This window comes from Acipenser ruthenus, chromosome 27 (genome assembly GCF_902713425.1).
Source record: "Acipenser ruthenus chromosome 27, fAciRut3.2 maternal haplotype, whole genome shotgun sequence".
Taxonomy (NCBI): Eukaryota; Metazoa; Chordata; class Actinopteri; order Acipenseriformes; family Acipenseridae; genus Acipenser; species Acipenser ruthenus.
Genome location: NC_081215.1, coordinates 5,831,406 through 5,849,633, shown reverse-complemented (window position 1 = coordinate 5,849,633; position 18,228 = coordinate 5,831,406). Strand labels below are relative to the sequence as shown.

The 18,228-nt window shown below is 43.9% G+C and overlaps 1 protein-coding gene across 3 annotated transcripts in view; it reads left to right on the top strand.

Moving 5' to 3' along the window:
* LOC117432130 (intermembrane lipid transfer protein VPS13D-like) overlaps positions 1 to 18,228 on the top strand; it is a 67,129-nt gene that overhangs the window by 26,193 nt on the left and 22,708 nt on the right. For 2 of the 3 annotated variants that reach the window (XM_059002554.1, XM_059002555.1), the window contains 27 exons: positions 177 to 348; positions 1,373 to 1,488; positions 2,020 to 2,256; positions 2,652 to 2,926; positions 3,394 to 3,527; positions 3,775 to 3,930; positions 4,343 to 4,517; positions 4,633 to 4,707; positions 5,111 to 5,314; positions 6,601 to 6,690; positions 6,875 to 7,015; positions 7,604 to 7,732; positions 8,243 to 8,317; positions 9,631 to 9,736; positions 9,822 to 9,977; positions 11,030 to 11,165; positions 12,132 to 12,179; positions 12,561 to 12,711; positions 13,031 to 13,247; positions 13,455 to 13,702; positions 14,707 to 14,898; positions 15,283 to 15,409; positions 15,527 to 15,669; positions 16,046 to 16,176; positions 16,780 to 16,955; positions 17,475 to 17,598; positions 17,871 to 18,106. In XM_059002554.1, the coding sequence (XP_058858537.1) occupies positions 177 to 348; positions 1,373 to 1,488; positions 2,020 to 2,256; positions 2,652 to 2,926; positions 3,394 to 3,527; positions 3,775 to 3,930; positions 4,343 to 4,517; positions 4,633 to 4,707; positions 5,111 to 5,314; positions 6,601 to 6,690; positions 6,875 to 7,015; positions 7,604 to 7,732; positions 8,243 to 8,317; positions 9,631 to 9,736; positions 9,822 to 9,977; positions 11,030 to 11,165; positions 12,132 to 12,179; positions 12,561 to 12,711; positions 13,031 to 13,247; positions 13,455 to 13,702; positions 14,707 to 14,898; positions 15,283 to 15,409; positions 15,527 to 15,669; positions 16,046 to 16,176; positions 16,780 to 16,955; positions 17,475 to 17,598; positions 17,871 to 18,106 (4,170 nt within the window). The remainder of the gene's footprint in view (positions 1 to 176; positions 349 to 1,372; positions 1,489 to 2,019; positions 2,257 to 2,651; positions 2,927 to 3,393; positions 3,528 to 3,774; positions 3,931 to 4,342; positions 4,518 to 4,632; positions 4,708 to 5,110; positions 5,315 to 6,600; positions 6,691 to 6,874; positions 7,016 to 7,603; positions 7,733 to 8,242; positions 8,318 to 9,630; positions 9,737 to 9,821; positions 9,978 to 11,029; positions 11,166 to 12,131; positions 12,180 to 12,560; positions 12,712 to 13,030; positions 13,248 to 13,454; positions 13,703 to 14,706; positions 14,899 to 15,282; positions 15,410 to 15,526; positions 15,670 to 16,045; positions 16,177 to 16,779; positions 16,956 to 17,474; positions 17,599 to 17,870; positions 18,107 to 18,228) is intronic. The other variant, XM_059002556.1, reaches the window with a different exon arrangement.

Here is an 18,228-nt window from a genome sequence, read left to right as displayed (position 1 = left end):
TCAGGATATACTGGTTATCAAAGGAGAGCAAATGCAGTATTGTAGTACCAGAATTATGTCTTAATTATGTCTCAATCCTAAAATTCTAGGTGATGCAAAACCTTTGGCAAGAGCTGTAAACTTCTTCGTAACTCAAAAGACCCTTTTTCTCCCCCCCCCCCAACCACACCACTCAGGGAGCTGAGTCACGCCGTGCCGGACATGTCTATCCATGGCAGCCTGTCCTCAGTGCACTGTTCCTTGGACTTGGAGCGCTACCGGCTCATCAGGGGACTGCTGGAGAACAACCTAGGGGAGCCAGTGGAGGAGTTCCTGAGACCCTACAACCTGCAGGACCCCAGAAGCTATGTAAGAGAGCAGCACCTACCCCTGCATACCTGATACACTCACTGTACACAAGACATCCTACAGGATCCCAGCACCTGCTCACACACTATACACACAGATCACATGACCCCTTACAGAACCACTGCAGCCACTTGACACCTCTACCTGACAAATATTGTTTTCCTAGATAAACCAGGGAGGGAAATAAGACTCCCACTGCATAGCAGTTTGATCCATTCCTGGTTTTACTATGAGTTTATTGAGACACACCTGAGCTTGTTACCTATACACTGTGGCTGATCAAGCATGTATCAAAACATGGAATATGTAAGACTGCTATGCAATAGGAGTCTTATTTCCATCCCTGTAGATAGTCACATATATTTTGGAATTAAAAATGAAACCTGCCATAACACTGTCAGTACGGTGGAGGTCCACCATGGGCCATGATTTCACCATGTGACCACGATTTCCTTTGGGTGAAGCATCTGCCAACCCAGCGCCTACTGTTATCTCTTTAAATCTCTGTCAGATCAGTACACATGTTTAATATATTACACCAGAGTACATGGGCCAGAAATGCTATTTGCACAACAGATTGTAAATGTGGCAGCTTCCCTGTGATATCCATAAATATGTACTTTCAGTTCTTATTGTATTAGTCATGAGACCAATTTAACATGACCGTCAGCAAAGACTGGCTTTCATTTTCTATAGAGGCCAATGTCACATGCCAAGATGTATTCCCATAACCACTCCATTCAGCAGTGTTTGCAGCTACTAAATCAGTGGTCAGAATCCGGATTATCTCTGGCTGGGGATACAATTGTATACTTGGATTGGTGCCCAAAAGTATTAAACAAAATAAGTGAAAAGGTAACAACAAAAAAAAAAAAAACTGATTCTATTCAGATTGCAGCCTTATTGTTGAAGGTTTCTAGATCTTAACAATGACATTAAGGAAGAAATGTGCTAAACATGTATCCATTGGTTTTCAAACGTCAGTGTGTGTCCAGGTGCTCAGCTGCTGTTTGTTCCTCTGCAGACGGTGCTGAGTGGAGAGGTGTACACAAGCCTGTCCTTACTCGTCGATATGATGAACGTCAGTCTGGAGCTGCTCGATTCCTCCCAAACAGCAGGGGGCAGCACCTCCCTCGCAAGGTACACTTTCCTCCGTCCAGTCTGTCATTATGTCAGGCCGGAACAATAAGAGAGATTTTCAAAGGTCTTTACTCTAAATTGTACTCCATTAAAAAAAAAAAAAATAAACAACCTAACTACTTAAGTCCTTAAATGAATTACCTGATGGGTCTCCTTCTAGTAACATTTTGAAATGATTTAAAAAAAAAAAAGCTTTGAAAATAATCCCAGTCCCGGTTCCCATTATCTTTTGAAATGGTTTCTGAGGTCAATAAGCTTTTCTTCTTTTGTTTTAATGCATCTTTCCATCTCTAATAAATAGATCTATTTGTAGAATTGTGATCCCTTCATCGGCTTACACTCAGGATCATTAATAGATCCAAACATTAAAACTAAAGGAATAAGGCTTTTCAACTGGACTGTACTGGATGTTTCAAAATTTTGAAAACTTCATTGTAAAAATATGAGATCACATTTGCTCAACACAAGTACAAAACTGATTGATTTTTAGTAAGTACTTCTTTACACAATGCTGCTGTATCTGCCTCACAGGTTTGATTTCATGAAATCCAAGCTGCTGTATGAGAGCTTTTCCAATGGCACCAAGTCTGTGAACCTGGTGTCGCACTCCCTCCTGGCTTTCGATACTCGCAACATGGGGCACAGTGTGACAAGCAAGGGACAAGCTGCCAGCGGGACAGAGCAGAGGCACAACGTCTTTGACTGCATCCTCCAGCCTTCCAAAACCGGGGCCAACCGAGCTTCCCTGCAGATGGAGCTGCACTTCAGGTACACAGCTATCTGCGAAATGAAGCTGTTATCAGCACTTAAACAAATGAAAGGGTAGGTCCTCCTGTTCGGACCACCAAAGATTTTGAAAAAAAAAAGGGATGGACAATTTCCTTCATCACATCCTGTTGACTGTTTTAAAAGATAACCCCCCCCCCTACCTAAATAGAGCACCTAGAAACATTTATTCTATTTTACTGAGTTCTGATATCCATTAGGGGCAGAGTGTTGCAAGGGAGCAGATTAATGGTTGTACTTAGAGAGACAAAATGCTTGTTCTGGTCTTGATGAGATCCTAGATAGAACTAAGATGTGTTCAATTCCTTTCAAAATTGAAAATTGACACAGTGAATGCCTGTGATTTCTGCTTTGACATGCTGTTCTTTACCTGCCAGGTCTACGCGTGACTCTTCCAGCTTCACGGTGGTTCTCAATAACCTGCGTGTCTTCTTGATCTTCGATTGGCTGCTGCTGGTGCGTGACTTCCTGCGCACTCCGGCGGAGAAGGCCCCCCCTCCTCCTCGGCAGCGCTGGTCGAGTGGGAGCAGCACAGAGTCGGCACCGTCCGGAGCTGTGATGCCCAAAACCATCAAGACCGGTGTGGTGACCAAGCGATCCACCGTCCCTGTCACCCAGGAGCACCATCTGGAGGTGAAGATCAACGTCACAGGTAAGAGACAGCTCCGATAAGTGACCTAACACCAAGGCCTTGAAGGGATGCAGCATCAGCATTTTGCTAATATTGAATGTCTTACCGGTTTAATATAATATTATATTGTTCTGTATAATTTGATAAGTTGTTGTTTTTGCTTAGATCCTTATTTGCCATGCTTACTAACTTTTTGTAATTCATTAACTACTCCCGTTTTTATTACGCACGTAATCAGTTCAGTGACCAGTTCCAGATACCTGTTACTCATCAAACAAGCGCAAAGTGTTTGTGCATCTCGCAGAATTCCACCTTTTGATTTTGAGATATACAGTTGTTAGGACATTAAGTTTCAGACTCAAACGTTGGGCTAATGAAAGCCATGTATTCGGAATTTGAAGAAACTGGATATTCCGCAGTGCTATTGCATTCTGAGCTCTGGCGGGTGATACTGTGTTAGTGGCATTCCTGTTGATTGACTGTTTTAGGCACAGAGTTTGTGGTGGTTGAGGACTCCTCTTGTCTCGACACCAACGCCATCATCCTCAAGGGCACCACCGTCTTGACCTACAAACCACGCCTAGCCGAGCGCCCCTTCTCAGGCAGCCTCGCGGGAATCGAGGTGAGAGGCACGGGCAAATACTGAGTGACAAAAAGTGCAGTCCTATCTAGGGGGATTAATAGTTTAGAGTTTCAGTGTTTTTAAACATTGCCAAGTGTTAAATAGATACAATATGCATATTCAAGTTTGATTTCTAAAATTAAATGGAAACCTTAATTATCTCTTTCCCTTCATTCCTCAACTCCCTCTCCCTCTCCATCTCTGTCTACTTTTCTCCCTCTCCCTCCCTCCATCTCTCCCCTCCCAGGTGTTCTCGTGCCGGCTGGGCAGTGAGCAGGAGACGGCCCTCTCTATCATCGACCCTGTCAATGTGCAGGTGGAGCTGATGGGGAACCCCACATACCAGAGCAGCTCTGGACTGCTAGATGCCTTCAACACAGAGGACTTCCCTCCGCTGCTCGAGGTCAGGGGGCCAAGCAGGGTCACCGTGGGGTCAGAGGGCGAGTGGGGGTCACCGTGGGGTCAGGGGGCTGAACTTGGCTAGATGTTACAACTGCATTTAAATAACATATATTACAATTATTATTGAAATGAATGCAAACACTTTGGAAGAAGCGAAAGCTAGGGAACAATAATAATATTATAAATCATTCTGTATGTTTTAATTTTTTTTTTTTTTTTTACTGACAGCCAACTACTGAGAAGTTATTATTTTTAGGATTTGTACATAAAATGTGTGAGAGAGCAAGAACTACAAACGAGGGAGAAAATCACAGTTAATAGGAATTAGCAGCATCATCATCCAATACTTCTGGAAACTTGGCAAATGGGCTCTATCCCTAAAGCCATGCCTTTGCCTCCCTCCTCTTCTCTAGATCCAGTTCCCAGCCCTGGATATCCGCCTCTCCTACAACGATGTGCAGCTCTTTCTTGCCATTGCCAAGTCCATCCCCACCTCGGGGTCCCCTCCAGACCCCACCCTGGACACAGAGCCCAGCACCTCCAAGACCACCCAGGAACTCTTCAGGCACAAAACAGAAGCCATCCTGGGTGAGCGCAGGACTGTAAATCTGGATTTATCAGGAAGGTGTACTGCGTAAACGGTGTGATGTTTGCCTGTATAACACCTTGAATGTACCTTAGGTCATATGTCTTCTGTTTGCAGAAACGCAGCTGACTCGATTGCAGGACCTGGGCTTTAAGAAAGAGGACTGTCGACGGGCCCTGGTTCTCTGTAAAGGTACTGGCAAGCATTGCTAGGAACATGGTTGGGGTCAATCCCTTGTTTTCAATTGCAATTCCTTTTTAAAATAAATGACCAATTCCAATTCCCTTTTAATCGGTTCCATTTCTAGTTAGGAACATCTCTGGAGGGTGAATTTACCAGGGGATCAGATTAGGAAAGGGGAGTACTAGATAACTCCTATTATTCTTTTATAGTAGAAGCTGCTCTGGTAATTTTGTGTAAGAGGGTATTACTGCTGTTATGCCAGTATAAACATTAAATAGGTGTTTTGTTTATCAAATTAATATGGTAGGCCAGTGAAAAATGGTTTAAATATTTTGCTCTTGTAAAACGCACAGTGGGCCAATAAGCAGTCAATGGTCACTATTGATCTTTTCATTGGCTCGCTCCCCGATAGGTCAGCTGGACCAGGCCGCCACATGGCTCTTCAAGAATGCAGAGTCAGTGACATCACATCCTGTGGGCAGTGGTGCCGCTGGCTGTGCCCATCCCGTGGCCCACCCTCTCTCTGGGGTGGAGGTGAAGGCGGAGAGCGTGTGTATCTGCTTCATTGACGACTGTCTGGACTGCGACGTGCCACTGGCTGAGATCACCTTCTCACGTGAGTGTGTGTGTGTTTGTGTGTGTGCGTGTGCGTGTGTGCGTGTGTGTGTGTGAGTGTGTGTGTGTGTGTGTGTGTGTGTGACGACCTGTTGATGTTACACTCCCACCTTGTAGGGACTTAAGTCTTAAAGATAATTCTTCCGGCTCCCGAGTGGCGCATCCAGTAAAGGCGCTCCTCGCAGGATGTGCCCTATAGTCTGGAGATCGCTGGTTCGAATCCAGGCTATGTCACAGCTGACCGTGACCGAGAGTTCCTAGGGGGCGGCGCACAATTGGCTGAGCGCTGCCCGGGTAGGGAGGGCTTAGGTCGGCAGGGGAATCCACGGCTCACCGCGCATCAGCGACCCCTGTGGTCGATAGGGCGCCTGTGGCTCTGCAGCGGAGCCGCCAGATCTGTGTTGTCCTCCGGCACTATAGGTCTGGTAGCATTGCTGTGGATCTGCAGTGCGAAAAATGACGGCTTGGAAGGAGCACGTTTCGGAGGACGCGTGTTCCAGCCTCCGTTTCCTGAGTCGGCGGGGGGGTTGCGAGCGGTGAGCCGGGAATACAGATAATAATTGGGCATGCTAAATTGGGGTGAAAACCGGGGTAAAAATAATTGGCGACGACTAAATTTAAAAAAACAAAAAAACAAAAAAAAGATAATTCTTCCATCTGCATTGTCCTAATATTGAATTTCTTACCTGCTAATATCCTGTCGTGTGTGTGTATGATTTCCTATTGTTATTTCGGCAACAAAAGGACTCCTCAAGGCTTATTTCAGTTACTGTTGCGCTGTGCTCTGAAACCCAGAGGGGAAGCTTTGAGGAGCCGTTTCAGAAGCATTCCTGTGTTTGGGGAAAAGTCGGCAAAAATTGATCTAAGCAAAAAGCACATCAGAGATACAGAACACACAATATAAGAAATTCATTTTTCAGAAATATGGATATAAAGTAATTGGAAATTGGGTATAAAACATTCACTGCAAAGCCCGATCTTTTTTGAAACTGTAAAAAAATGAGTTTGAAGTTTCTGACTAGGTACCATAAATAAGAGACTTTTGTTCTAAGCCTGTTTATAAGTCATTTAAGACAAGATAAATCAAGATTGAATCTACTGCCACTGGCTTCAATTGTTAGTTCTGAAGTATTTAGTTTAGCTGCAGTATTTAGGACTGTGGTAATCCATAATCGTGTTGATTCTGGGGAAAAGTAAAACTATCTCTAATTCCCATGTGTGCAGAGCAGCTTTCTTGTAGAGCAGTGTGCTGGTGTTGTGGTGCTCATTGAAGTCTTCTTGTTACAGGACTGTACTTTCTGCAGCGGGTGGGTTCAAACCCAGAGGGGACCGCCAGCTTCACTCTGTCAGGAGATTACTACAACCGTGAGCTCTCTGGTAAGGCAACTGTGTTTGCGTAGCTTTTCTCTCCTAAGCTACACAAAGCTTCTGAAACCCACTACCTTCCTCACTGCAGCCCAGCATTCTAACCACTGAGCTTCTTAAACTCACTACCTTCCACAGTGCAGTCCCTAATCACGCGCCCATCAAACCCTTGTAACCCTTTCGCTCTTGATTCTAGGCTGGGAGCCGTTCATCGAGCCCTGGCCTTGCTCTGTTACCTGGCAGCAACAGGCCGCTGGACATCTACATCCTCCTCGCTTGAAACTGGGAATCAAAGCCAGACAGAGACTGGACGTCAACATCACATCTGTCTTACTAGGTATTACTGAACTGTTTCTAGTGTCGAAACCAATGGAGAGGAGAACATGCCAGCCAAATGAATAAGTACATTTTGGTTTGTATGTGGAAACTCTGTATTTACATTGTATCACAATTATCTGGGCAGTTCCAGAGGTGTACGCTCACTACAGCAACCAATAAACATTAATTGTAAGCATCCTTTATATTGGGTACATTTCTAGACATGATATCTTGTCCTTATCCCCTGGAGTGGGATCGGCTGAAACAAGATGACTTGATTGTTGCATTCAAAGGATCTGCAGTCAGAAACTAAAGTTATAAACAACAAAAAGTGTGAAATTGCTGAAATATAGTCCACTGGTTCAGGGCTATTGGACTCAACTAGAAAATTGCAACATTTACCTGTGCCCTATTAATAGAAGTTTAAAGATGCTTTTAAGGAATGTTTTTTTAAGAGTGTTTAAAAATTATTGTCTGGGGTTTAGCCTAAGGTTCCATGAATGCAATCTCGATGTTTAAAATGATAGAATATAAAACATCAAAGGATAGAAATGTTTGATCCCACAACTGCCTCTGTAACCCAGTCTCTGTTGCTTGCATCCCCTAGAGCAGTACAACATGACCAAGTCCTCCTGGCTAGCAGATTACTGCAAGGGGGAAGAGCTGGGGCAAGCTGGGGCCTCTCCCTCTGTCTCCTGGATGGGCTCTTCGGTAGACCCCCCATCCTTCGGGCAGAGTAAGTCTTGTGTATGGGGGGCGGGGGTAACATGTATTTATTGTGCATGCATACAAATTAAAACTAACATTCAGAAACTGTGTGAATAATACTAAAATTAATATGTAATAATAAAGCTGATTGAAATAATGGATTTTATAACTAACATGTAACGTTTCGAGATATCCGCAATATTCAGGGTGTCCCATAAGTTTGGCATCATAGGAATTAATATTGCAGTGTGTCTGTTTCTTTGAGGTGTGAAATGTCTTTTAGCAAAGAGGAGCACATTCACATCATTTTGATGTGTGGTGCTGATAGTCAACGGGGTGTCCTCTATAGTTATGTTATATCAGGGAGCATGTTGATGAGTGAATACTGTTAGAGCAATCAGTCTGGTCTTATTATTCATGCTGGTTACAGTATTGATCGGAAGGTCTTCGCTGTTTCACTCTGTCCTTCTCCCTGGGTATTGTATCCCTCCCTCAAGCTCCCCCTGTCCCCACTAACTCTCTATCTCTGCTCTGTTAGGTCTCCCTCTTGCCTACCTTAGAACTAGAAGCACAGCCAGCCTGACTAGTCTTGAGAGGCAGATCCACTCTAGAGGTACTGTTCTGAGCACAGATAGGTTTACAAACAAATACATTAAAGAAGCATCTCCCTATAGCCGGTAGAACCACGATGGACATTTTCCCTTTACTAAATTTAAATACATTTGAATTACATTGTTTAGTCAGTAATGGAAATAGCACAATGAAAATACTTAATATATGACGCTCTTCATGTATTGACAAGGGGAACAAACACGATAAGTTAAATCTCCAGAAAAAGCTCTGGCCCCTGGCAGTTCACTGCAGAACAGAAGAGAGGGGATCCAAGGCCATGATTGTAGTCAACAGCTCTTCCAAAAAGGCTATTGCACAGATGCACCCCTTGGTTACACTGTGATCAGAAACAGCATCTGTGAAATCATTGTGCAGTCAGAGAACATCTGCCTTTCTCTGACAGAGATCAGTAATGCATCCACACACATCCACAAAAAATCATTCAGTTACTCAAATGAAACCAAGCCCCCACAAAATGAAATAAAACAAAATGTTGTGATGCAATCAAATGCAACACAAGTTAATAATATATTAAATTCTGAAAGCAAAACTGTCAAATAAAAGATGCAGTCAGGAAAAAAGTACCGTGGATAGACATTGTTAATACTTCACACAAATCAGTTAGCTAATAACATGTTGCTGTCTGGAGTTTGTAAAGCAATGCAGACTGATACAAATGGTATGGTCTGGCTGGAACAAGAAACAGGAGTGGGATAGCGCACAGGCACCTGGGTAGGCCAGTCCTTCTGTAATCCATTCTTGATTGACTCCAATCCTTCACAATCACTAATCTTATTAGTGTATATTTCCCCATTCGTTCACACCATGAAGAGAATGACACATGGAAATACTTACCTCTTTAGTGCATGCTGCATTGTACAAGCACTGGTTTATTTCACTCATGAGAATGTCTGTAAACATCCCACTCGGATGCTCATCAATCACTTGTCATTGCTGTGCTCTGTGTGCAGTCAAACACCATGGTGGCTTGCTAACTTTAATCAGTGTGTCCTCCATGGTCGGGTTAGCCTTGAAAGATGTCTTCAATAATGATAAACACATTGATACAATATTAGTTGCAGGCAGGAGCAGATATAGGGTGTGCTAAGTAAGTGAGCGGCTCAGAGCGAGACTTTTTCCCTCTCACACTGATCTCTGATGAAATCTGCTCTGCAGCACTCTGAGCCGCTCAGGGGGAGCGGAACTGAGCATGCCGTTAAGTAGGGTTCTTCCACTGAGCTGCTCTGAGCTCTGAGCAGCTCACTTGTGTAACGTGCCCATTGTTTTCAGCTGTTAAATGAACTTGCCTTGCAGCGGATGTGAAGTTCTCAAAGAGAAGACAACCGTTTGTGCCGTACGCCTTGAGGAACCACACCGGCTGTACCATGTGGTTCGCTACCATCACCACCACGCCCACAAGGTAAGATTGACTATACTATTATTGTTTTGTTGTTTTTTCTTTTTTGACTTGTGACCTCACATGTCATTCTGTTCTTGTCCAACAGGGTGGCTCTGTCCCACAGTGGAAGTTCAGACCCTATCTCTGATGGTGAGGAGGGGAGGAGCTCAGATGACACCCTCAACGTCAGCCAATGGCGTGAAGTTCTGCCGGGAGAGGAGATTCCCTTTGTGTTTGAAGCCAGAGAGAAGCTGCGACACAGGTACATGCCGCGGGCACTCTGTCAGGGACTGACACTCCAACTGGAGCCAAGCTGGGGAAAGAGCAGCCACTGGAAGAGGCACACTGTGTCAAAAATGGGAAAATGGGCTTTGTTTGTCACTGCGCTTAAATGATGACTTAGTTAATGCAGTAATATTTTAAAAAATGATGCCAGAATTCATGCATTTTTTAAGGACATTTACAGTAAAATCTGTCATATCCGATCCTGTACGATACCATACCATCTATTAACTGATGGACCTCTGGCATATATCATTTACACATGCTGTTATCAACTGAACGGTTCTGATGGAAACTGATCAAGGCACATTTTATTACGGGTCCAAAACAGTAAATTCAGGTCTTAGCAGGACAGAATGGATTCAGTTGCAGATTCAAAAAACACGGTGAGCAGAAAAATTCTCACTCTGAGCCGCTCAGTTATTTAACACACTGTATTCTAGTGCTTTGTTTTGTAATCATTTTTAATGATTCTTTGTATAGTATACATGCAGTACCATACAATACCCTACTTAGACACACTGATGTACCTGACATTGTTCATAATGCCCCAACGTTAATAAATCAACTACAATGTAGAATAACGACTACTTCTGAGAGATGGTATTTTTACCCCTGGAACCAATTAAATCAGGTATGACAGACAATATTTGTTTTTCCCTTAAACTGGGATATGTAACTTGAAAGGAGGGCTGTTTCCAACCGAACTGAGAAAGTGATGACATATTAGAATAATCCAGTTATCTTAACTAATATATTCTTCTTCGTGTTTAGAGTCACTTCTGTTTCTGCTTCCTATTCTATTGGCTTTTAAAACTGAAAGTGTACAGCTCTCCTCTCAATAGAGCTCTAATTCTACATCAGGCACTGAGTTTATGTAAGAAACATTAGCTCTGCTAGTCTGTTCCCTGTTCAGTGGTACATCGTGTGGTAGGCCTTCTGGTTAAACATACAACCTTTACTTGGGTAAGACAGCAGGTGTGTGTGTGTTCTCGTTGCTGTGTTTGCTCTAACCTGCTTCTCTCACTGCAGACACACTCACGAGTTGAAGCTGCACCAGTTGCTGGTGCGGGTTGGGGGCTGGGAGCAGGTGAAACCCGTCTCCGTGGACAAGGTGGGGGTGTTCTTCCGAGACGCTGCACCGGATCGCAACAACCCCTCCAGCATGGTGAGTCAGACTGCAAACACACGGCAGGGGTTGGGGTGCGGAGTCTGTCTCATCAGTGGGGTCCCAATGAAACATGATACTTCATTCACATGATATATCATAACATAATGGAGGTATATTTTGTATTGTGAAACTCCACTATCGATACTGCTTAGCTACTTGTAGTCTTCTAAATTGTAATTGAATGATACATTTTTAAAACTGATATGAAAACATACCTTCCCCGTCTCATTTGAGTCTTTGCCTTTTCACAAAATCATACATGGATGGGTGGAAATAAGACTCCCATTGCACAGCACTTTGATCTATTCCTGGTTTTACTATGAGTTTAATAAGACTTGCTTGAGCTTGTTACCTAAACACTGTGGCTGGTCAAGCATGTATTAAAATCTGAAATGGGTGAAACTGCTATGCAAAAGGAGACTTATTTCCATCCCTGTCATACAAAGTAGCCAATCAAGACCTAACATGTAATGTGATCCATTATTCTCATGACCTGCATATCGTGATGCATGTCAAACCGCGACTTTAGTGTATCATCATACCCCAGTTGGTTAATGAGGTCCAGTTGGGTATAGGAGTCAGTTGGTCTCTATTATTATTATTATTATTATTATTATTATTATTATTATTATTATTATTTATTTCTTCGCAGACGCCCTTATCCAGGGCGACTTACAATTGTTACAAGATATCACATTATACATTATTTCATATTATACAGATATCACATTATTTTACATACAATTACCCATTTATACAGTTGGGTTTTTACTGGAGCAATCTAGGTAAAGTACCTTGCTCAAGGGTACAACAGCAGTGTCCCCCACTGGGGATTGAACCCACAACCCTCCGGTCAAGAGTCCAGAGCCCTAACCACTACTCCACACTGTTGCCCCCTCTAACACATTAAACCGCGTGTACCATGGTGTGTTAATGTGATTGTTCATTGTCTTTAATTTCTAGGTTGGAAGCCCGATCAGTAAGACTAACATTATCCATCCCCATGTCTATGTAAGTACGCTGCTTGAGAAGTAACATAAACACTGTCAAACACTCCCTTCCTGGTGCTCCATTCTCTATACTTACAAAGGGCGCAGTTCTAGCAATGGGGATATAGTGGAGACGCACTTTAGAGCTGTATATGTGTCTACACATTGCTTTATCCAATTGTAATGAAATTTGGACATTCTCAGCGCCATTGATATATGGAGCTTGTTTCCCTTACCATTCTACATATGAATCCTGTGTTTACATGATAGTGATGATAGCTCTAGTTTTAAATTTCCATACGTCACAGAGGTGTATTATTATTAATATTATTATATTGTAGAGGGTCCTGTTTTCTGTAGCACCTGTCTGTCACAATGTGCCAGAGCTCTTTTTTTATTTCAGTTCTCAGCTCTGCCCCCTGTACGAGTGGTCTTCTCCATCACTTTGGAAGGCAGTGCCCGCAAGGTCATCACAGTGCGTTCAGCCCTGATGGTCAAGAACCGCCTGGAGGTGCCCATGGAAGTGCGACTGGACAGCCCCTCGGCCCCCGACAGTGAGTAACCCCCCCTCTCTCTCTGCACAGCCATGCCAGCCAGTCATTGGGGGTTTTGTCCACAATTAACTGGGGTGGCTTAACTGGTCAGTGGCTTTTGATGCCTTTGTAATTTACCTCCTGGGAACTGGATGAAAAATAATACCTGCTGTTTTTTTGTTTATTTTTTTATATATATTTTTTTTATTGCTCAAATGCATAGTTCAGTTGGAGAAAGGGCCAAGAAATTATCCTTAAAGTCCCTTAAAGTCCTTGATTGTAATGTTGAGGAAAGCGTCTGCACCCTGAGTGTGATCGGACTGTGTGCTTGTTGTGTCAGAGCCCGTGGTGCTGCCTCCTATCCTGCCCGGGGAGTCCCAGGCTGTGCCTCTTCACCTCACCTCCTGGAGGCTGCAGGCTCGGCCTAAGGGCCGGGGCCTCTTCTTCTGCAAGACGCCCATCCACTGGACCAGCATGGAGCGGCCTGGCGAGGTCAACAGCAGCAAGAGGGAGTGCCACTCTGCAGACTACGAGGAGCACCTGAACCGCAGCTTCAGGTAACCAAGACAGACAGGCACGCGACTGCACAAGTAGCTGCTTCCTTCAGTTTGAATTAGTGACTGAGAAATGCATTTGAGTCATTGAATCTGAGTTTATTTACTGTCAGGATTTCATCTTATTAATACAAACAAACCTTATAAACTGCTATGCAATGGGAGTCTTATTTTCATCCCTGTAAAGTTTGCCACTGTTTTTGTTTCCAGGTTTTGTGTGGTGATTAAGAAGGAAAACTATCCTGACTGTGTGCCCACCACACCGGTGCCTGGCAGTGCCAAGCAGATCTACCGGCAACCAGGGCACACCATCTACCTGCTGCCCACCTTGGTCTTGGCCAACCTGCTACCCTGCGACCTGAGCTTCTACATCAAGGGCACCTCCATCAAGGGGGCCCTGAAACCGGGCAAGGAGGCTGTGCTGCACGCAGCTGACACCTCACAGAATATTGAGCTGGGTGAGAGCAACAGGCACATTTACACTAATAGTTCATAGTCTTCTTACAGTATCATCCATATCTATACAACCTTGGTACATTTAGAAATACTAAGAGAAACTTTGTAAAATTCAATAACAAACGTTGAAACATTTGCCATTGAGTTTTACAAAGTTTCTTTTTGTGTTTCTAAAAGGAATACAAGCTTAACAAGCAGTGCCCATGACAAGTATCTTTCACTGCACCAATTACTAAAGCTCTCGGTGTGCCGTATTTTGCTAAAATAGAAAAAATAAACTTGGAACCTTACCTAAAAATCTTATAAAAGTGTGTGATCTTCTGAAAATGTATATGAAGGACATATCCTGTAAATAAAGGCAGTTTTGTTATTATTATTATTATTTATTTCTTAGCAGACGCCCTTATCCAGGGCGACTTACAATTGTTACAAGATACCACATTATTTTTACATACAATTACCCATTTATACAGTTGGGTTTTTACTGGAGCAATCTAGGTAAAGTACCTTGCTCAAGGGTACAGCAGCAGTGTCCCCCACAAGGGACTGAACCCACGACCCTCTGGTCAGAAGTCCAGAGCCCTAACCACTACTCCACACTCAATACAAATCATATCATTTTTATACTGTTTTATATTGCTGTTCTAACTACAGTCCAACCATCAAAATATCAATACTTAATCTATGCCTTTAGAAAGTCACTGCAAAAAAACATCAGTTTGTCTTATACATCTTAATGGCAGTCTTAACTTACCAATGACTGGGTCAGTGCAATTTTAAAGTCAAATAGGCTGTGTGCATGTGTATTCTTACAATTTAAAAGTTTCAGGAATGCAACAGAATCTACCACTGATGAAGACACCAGCCGAATGACTACCTGACTTGTGTTTCTTATAAGTATTACATTGGAATCCTAATAACCCTACTCTCTGGCTCTCTGTAGTGTGTGAAGGGAAGCCAGTGTCTTGTAGCCCCTAACCTCCCCCTCTCTCTGTCTCCCTCGCAGGGGTGCATCTGGAAAACTTCCCAGTGTGCAAGGAACTGCTGATCCCCCTGGGCACGCAGAACTACGTGGTGCGCATGCGGCTTTACGACCCGAACAAGCGGCTGCTGTGCCTGACCATCCGCATCATCTTGAGAGCACAGGGAGCCCTGAAGATCCTCATCTCTGCCCCCTACTGGCTGCTCAACAAGACTGGTAGGGCTAACATTGTGTGGGGTTGTGGTTTGTTTCGGGAGAACAGTTTGTTTTGAAAAATCTGTACTTGAAAGATCCCACTTAAAAGCCTTCCCAGTTCTGCAGGTTAGAGTGCTACAGAGCAGATTTCATCAATGATCCGAGTGGGAAAATTCTCGCTCTGTGCCGCTCAGTTACTTAATTCACCCGTTATGTACGCTGCAGCTTAAGTATGATGAATCCTAGTAAGGACATTGCAAGTTATTTGGCTATGTGTTGTTCTGCATACGCCGGTCGCACTTACGTTTTACTTGAGAACCACTTAGCCAGTTGGCAAGGACAAAAGTAGTCAGGCTGAGGAATGATGCATTGAGCTTATGATTCTCTACCTCCCCTCTGTTTCAGGGCTGCCCCTGATTTTCCGGCAGGATAACGGGAAGACGGACGCAGCTGGGCAGTTTGAAGAGCACGAGCTGGCACGCAGCCTCAGCCCCATGCTGTTCTGTTACTCTGACAAGGAGCAGCCAAACATGTAAGATCCTAATGAAAATTGTTCTTAGTTTGGTCCTGTGGTTTGAGTATTGTGTTGTTTGGTGAATTATCCAGTAATATGATCCTGAGTCATTCTGTGCGCATTGTTGTCCCTCAGGTGCACCATGCGAATTGGGAAGGGGATTCATCCAGAGGGGGTGCCCGGCTGGTGTCAGGGCTTCTCTCTGGACGGGGGCAGTGGAGTCCGAGCAGTCAAAGTCATCCAGCACGGGAACCGGCCCGGCCTCATCTACAATATAGGCAAGTCATGTCCAATCAGAGTGTCACTTCTGTTTTGAAGCCAGTGATTAACCTGTAAGTTTAAAACCAAACGGCTGGATTCTTAAAGCTATTTCCTACAATTTTATTGTAAAATAAAAAAAACACCAATTACAATTTGGTAACTTTATTGGATGTATTTTTTTGGAAAAAATTGCACAAAGGACATTTAGGAGTAAATAGCTTTGAGAATCTAGCCTATATTGTCATTTACTCTTTAATTTTTGAAAACAGATAATTTCACATTAATGGTAGAAATTGTGAAACTTTAACGACTCGTTTGAAATGTAAGCTTAGAGAGGGCAGGACAGTCTTTGGCCCGCTCATTAATGCCAGGGGGGTGGTTTTTGTTTTTCAGGGATCAATGTGAGGAAGGGGAAAGGCCGCTACCGAGACACCCACATCGTGACCTTTGCCCCTCGCTACCTGCTGGACAACAAGTCCTCCCACCAGCTGGCCTTCTCCCAGCGCGAGTTTGCCAGAGGAAAGGTAATGATCTGTGAGGGACAAAACAAACAATACCCTAAAGTGTCATGAATGTGAGATGCACAATAACTGTTGTGGTCATAAAAACATGGAGCAGTTCCTATTGGCAATCGCTAAAGCAACACGTTGAGGTTAACATTTCAAGTGAATACAATTTTAAGAAACCAAATCAAAATGTGTAACAAACTTAAGTGAAGTAGGCAAACTTCAATACAACGACTTGTTTCCTAATTTAGTTTTTTTACAGATTTTAAATATCATCAAGAATGCCTTAAAGTATTTCTCAGCAAGAAACATTTTCAGACTATTACCATTTGCAGGGTATCTCCCTATAAAGTTTTGTTTTGCTCTCAACATACTATAGACTTCCTTCCTGAGCAGCAGGTATTAGAACCCCCTCTTAGGTGTATCATCTACAATACTCTGACCACTTTGGTAGGACTTTAGGTGAAATCACATGTGCTGCACAGGACACAAATCTAAAGTATTGTGACAGGAAGGACTTTGCATGAATCATTGTGAAAATAAAGCAAGGATGTGATATTACAAAGTAAGAAAGGCTTGGTTATTACCCTTGTTCTCAATGATGGGCTGTGTGCTTTCCAGGGCACAACCAATCCAGAGGGCTACATCTCAACCCTGCCTGGCTCCAGCGCGGTCTTCCACTGGCCGCGCAACGACTACGACCAGCTGCTGTGCGTGCGATTGATGGACACGCCCAACTGCACCTGGTCCGGAGGCTTCGAGGTCAACAAGCACAAGTCCTTCCACGTCAACATGAGGTGAGAGCTGGCTCTTACCAAACAATATACCACTGAATCACAGCTTGGCTACTACTGGCTCATTCTGGCTCATGCGGCACAAATTCGGGGAAGACGTTTTTCCATTTGTGGTTGATGATACACTATCACATTTATGATGACCCCATGTTTTTCCCATGTTGGTGAATGGCCTAGTGAAATTGTGTTTTAAAGCATGTTTTTTGGGGCTTTTCATTAAAATTGTTTTATTTGACGTAAGTAATTGACATCCTTAATAACCCTGTTGGTTCTCTTGAGCTGGAATGAACCCACTGTTAACTGGCTAAATGACAGTATTGTAGTCAGCCACGTGACTTGGTTAATCTGCGTTGAACTGCGTTGCTCTGTGTTGAACTGCTTGGTGGCTGTGTGGTGTGCAAAGCAATAGTGTTGACTGAGACCAAACTCTTTTCACTTGTGAATAAAGCTGCTCTTTTTGACCACACCGCTGGTCGAGTCCAAGCTGTGCCCTGACCTGTAGTTTTAACTACCCCTCTACAGGGACACCCTGGGGAATTGCTTCTTCCTGCGTGCTGAGGTCACCCTGAAGGGGGCGACGTACCGAATCTCCTTCAGCGACACGGACCAGCTCCCACCTCCGCTGCGCATCGACAACCACTCGGAGGTAACATGTGGGTGAATGCGGAGCCATTATTAGAGAAGAAACCAACAACGTTAAAAAAAAAATCATCACGCTGAATAGATGGGCCCTGTTTTGTCTCTTTACCTTTAGGAAATTCAAAATAAGGGGATAACAGATAGAGGTTATTGCAGTCCGAGGCAAAGAAAGAGCCATAAATGTGTTTAATAAACCTCAGAAAGTGACCTGTCAAAAAACACAACCCTGATGCTCCCAATCTCTCTCATCTTACCCCCCTTTTCACTGCCCCTCTGCAGGTCCCGATTCAGTTCTGGCAGCACGGTGTGGCTGATCTTCGCTTGCACACAGAGGTGAAGCCAGGGCTGTCTCTGGACTATGCCTGGGATGAGCCCACCCTGCCCTCCTACATCACCCTGACAGTGAAGGGGGCCGGCTCCTCCGAAGTCACCGCAGATATGAACTTCTTCCGGGAAAACAATAAGCTGTACTATGAGAACTTCATCTACATCGCTGCTTCCTACACCTTCTCACAGTATGTACAGGGAAGAAGGGGGGCTATTTTCAGGGTTCAGTTAGGTTTTAGAAATTCTCCTTCTCTTGCACTTCTATGACTATTGTTGTGGCTAACGTTTGAATAAGATTTCAACTACTGTA